Below are 3779 nucleotides of genomic sequence, written 5' to 3' on the forward strand. Positions count from 1 at the left end.
GGGGATCGGGGCCGCTCGGACGTATCCGAGGCGAGGCCCGATCGCCTGGGGACCGCCGGGGCCGCTGGGACTTATTCCCAGGCGGGGCCCGGTGGTCCGAGGAGTTGGTCGGCAAGCCTGCCGGCCAACACCCGATCCTCCGTGACGAAGCGGTCAGTCCCTGCGTCTGGGGCCGACGTCCCGCTGCTGGGGCGTGCGGCCTGGCGCACGGGGCTGGTCGTGGAAGGCGGAGGATCGGTCGTGTGCGTGTGCGTGTGTTTGGGACGCGGTCGGCTGCCGGTGGATATTTCCCTGAGACTAACCAAGGGGGGAGTAGTAAACCCCCCCGACCGGGGACGAGTGGTGACGTCTGTACCTGACCTCTGCCATGGACTACGCGGGACCGTAAGCCCAGTTTACTGGCAAAGTCCGCAGGAAGTGGCATGTTTAATGTGGAAAAACCGCTCCCGTTCGTCTGACTGGAGCCTATCAGGGCGTTGAAGCCGGCAGTCCGGGCGCGTGTATGGAGGGGCGGCGAGCCACCGTCCCCTCGTACCCGTACTGAGGGGGAAGTTCCTCGGTGAACTCTAGCCCGGGGGCGAGGTAAGCGGCCGATCGGATCGGTGCGCGCCTCGCTCCTGGGGTGAGTATAAAACTATAGCATCAGAGTGGGCCTGGCCGTCTCCAGGAATATTTCTATAGTAGAGTCATTGGCCGGGATAGGGTGTGGCTCCCCCGACAAGCGGCCTCTCCGCTTCCCGGCCCGTAACTAGGGCCTTTCTTACCGGGGGAAGATCCTCCACTGCGGTGGAGGTGCCATGATGGTCGAACCCGAGGAAAAAATTAACTGCCGCTATGTCTCCCACAACCAAAACCAGAAATAAAACCAAGGAGAACGAGAAGGCTGCACAGACGGGTGCACACGAGAGTGACAAGATGAAGGTCCTACTGACGAGAGTGAACGCCCCTTCAACATCGACGGGGAAACAAACTGCGGGACCTGTCAGCTTCAAAATCCAGCAAGCTGAAAAGGCTAAGCGACTCGCCAATAAAGCGATGGAAACAGTGTCTGGGCAGGGCAACTTTGAACTGTCAAGCTCAGACACTGAAATAGAGATAAACATCGAGGAGATGGACCCTGAACCAAGGGGAAGGGGCAGGCCCCCGACCACGGGAAAGCACCATGATGAGGGAGAAACTCGAGGCCAAAAGAGAAATAAAGCGCCTTAGAGCGCAACAAAAAGCTCTCAGCGAAGTTCTCGATCGCAATGTAGTCCCGGTCTTCAGAGACAGGAGAGGCATCACCCCAGAAAGGGAGACGATCAAGAGGATGTCCACAATGTCAGCGGAACAAATATCTGCCGAGCTGACGACGTGTGTAGATGTCGTGGAGAAGGTTGCCGATAATTCAAAAAATCTTAAAGGCACCTTCGTCCGGGAACTACGTAGATCCACGCGCAAGATAAGGGCCGCAACGGCAGCCCTAATGGGGAGACACGTGAACACGGATCCAATAGAGGAATCCAGCGACAGGATGGAGAGGATGAGGGAACGCATAAAGGAGCTGGAGAAGCAGGTGGCCGACCTCACCAGGACGCGTCAACAGACGAGGGAAGAGGAACCAAAGCTTCACGAGAGGACACTAAGGAAGAGGAAATACCGCAGAGTAGCGGAAACCTCTGACGAAGAGGAACAAGAACCCCCTCGAGCAAGTGCCATGAGCCGGGAAAACGACCAGAACATGGCCGAAAACGACCAGTACGTGGCTGAGGAGGCGGCTTCACAACGGGACGAAAACTACCCCCCGTTGGCGCTCAGACCGTCGATCAGAGGAGAGAGAAAGGTGATAGAGGAATCGCCAGAAGAAAGGGCGCTAGAGGAGGTACGCAGGGTGATGGAGAACATCTCCCTGGAGAGCCTCTTCACGGGAGATGCGAAAAGCGTCAGGGAGAATCTAGACTCCCTAATAATCCGGTGCGTGGGAGCCAGAGCAATCCTCCCGAAGAAACGAGGAACCGAGACGGCAGCGACCAAGGCCCGATCAGTCGCAGAAGCAGAGACCAAGGCCCAACCCGCCATCACTAAAGCGGAAGCAAGGCACCCGCAAAAAAGGAGACGGCTACCTAAAAGGCGCCAGCGAACCAGGGACAGAACAAGCCCGACGCTAGGCAAGAGAGGAAGGCTGCTCAACAGAAGCAGCAACCCACTGGAATCCAGGCGAACAAGCCAGTGGTACAGAGGCCGACGACGCAGCAACAACAGCAGCGGCAACAGCAACCCCAGAACACCTGGGTAGAGGTTGTAAAGAGGGGCCTCAAGAGCAAGGCCGCCACTGCTGAGCAACAAAAAGCCCAACAGAAAGGCGCAACCAAGAGCCAGGACCTAGCCCAACAGAAGGGAAAGGGCAGGGGAACTGAAGCTCCACAAAAGGGGAATCAGCCTCCTCGTAAGGCGGATAAAAGGAGAAACCCGAGGACGCAAGCGGTAGTCCTCACATTCCCTCCTGGACTTTATGCAGAGGGGCTGAGGAAGATTAGGTCGCAGGTGAAGCTGGAGGACCTGGGCATCGAGGGACTCCGACCTAGGAGGGCTCTCACTGGGGCACTCATACTCGAGATCCCAGGCGAGAATGCCAAAGAGAAGGCGGACCAACTCACCGAAAGGATAAAAGGTGTAGTCGGGGACGCGGAGGGAATTAGGGTTACCCGCCCCACAAAACTCACCGAGATCCGAATCAAGGATCTCGACGATTCGGTCACCCAAGAGGAAGTGCGCGAAGCAGTGGTGAGGGCGGGTGAATGCTCACCACAGGACGTAAAAATAGGCCAGCTGAGGACTGCACCCAACGGCCTATGCACCGTGTGGGCACAATGCCCGTTTGCAACGGCGAAGAGGGTAGCGGCATCCGGAAGACTGAGGATCGGATGGATGTCCGCTAGAGTCGACCTGCTGGACGCGCGACCGCTCGTGTGCTATAGGTGCCTCGAGCGGGGACACGTGCGCCAGCAGTGTCGCAGTAAAGTAGATAGGAGCTCTACATGCTATAGGTGTGGAGGTGAGGGGCATAAGGCACAAAACTGCAATACAGAGCCCAAATGCCCCGTGTGTATGGAAAAGGGACTCCCGGCGAAACACAAAGCCGGGGGGAAAGCGTGTAAGCTGCCCTCCAAAGGGGAAGTCAGGCGACGACGCAAGGAGGACTCAGGCCAGCAAGGAACGGGCGGACGCCCAGCCCCAAACACGGCAGTGAGAACTCCCACCGAGGAGGCCATGGAGGTCGAGACGACCCCCGTGCAGGCGACCCAGAAGACGCCGGAGGTTAGAGGCTCGGAGGAAGCCGGCGAACCGGCGCCTTCACGCCTCTAAGGATAATCCAGGCAAACGTAAACCACGCCCGCCAGGCACATGACCTGCTATTGCAGGCCATGGCGGAGCGTGGTTGCGGCCTAGGGATAGTGGTGGAACCACTCCGGGTACCGGACCACTCCTGCTGGGCAGGCAGCACCGATGGATCAGTGGCAATCCACTGGCGCCGCACAGGGGAGAGGCACACCCCGTGCACTAGAGGAAGGAAAGGTGAAGGCTGGGTAACGGTGGAGTGGGGCCCCATCACTGTGATGGGGGTCTACCTACGGCCCAGCCTCACCCGGGCGGAGCTGGAGGACCGCCTGGAGGAAATGGAGACCCAAATTAGAGGGATCCTCCCGAAGCCTCTACTGGTCGCCGGGGATTTTAACGCTGCATCGGCGCTTTGGGGTTCCCGGCGGCCGAACGTGAAGGGCGCAGAAGTGGAGGACTGG

The 3779-nt window shown here is 58.9% G+C and overlaps 1 protein-coding gene across 1 annotated transcript; it reads left to right on the forward strand.

Annotated features, from left to right (window-relative positions):
* Positions 1–1309: 1309 nt before the first annotated feature.
* Positions 1310–3345, forward strand: LOC105556589. The gene is made up of 2 exons (XM_012003683.1): positions 1310–2071; positions 2125–3345. The coding sequence occupies exons 1-2, from the start codon at positions 1310–1312 to the stop codon at positions 3343–3345; spliced, it is 1983 nt and encodes a 660-aa protein (XP_011859073.1).
* Positions 3346–3779: the final 434 nt, after the last annotated feature.

This window comes from Vollenhovia emeryi, unplaced genomic scaffold (genome assembly GCF_000949405.1).
Source record: "Vollenhovia emeryi isolate VEMERY1.0 unplaced genomic scaffold, V.emery_V1.0 DF939913.1, whole genome shotgun sequence".
Lineage (NCBI taxonomy): Eukaryota > Metazoa > Arthropoda > Insecta > Hymenoptera > Formicidae > Vollenhovia > Vollenhovia emeryi.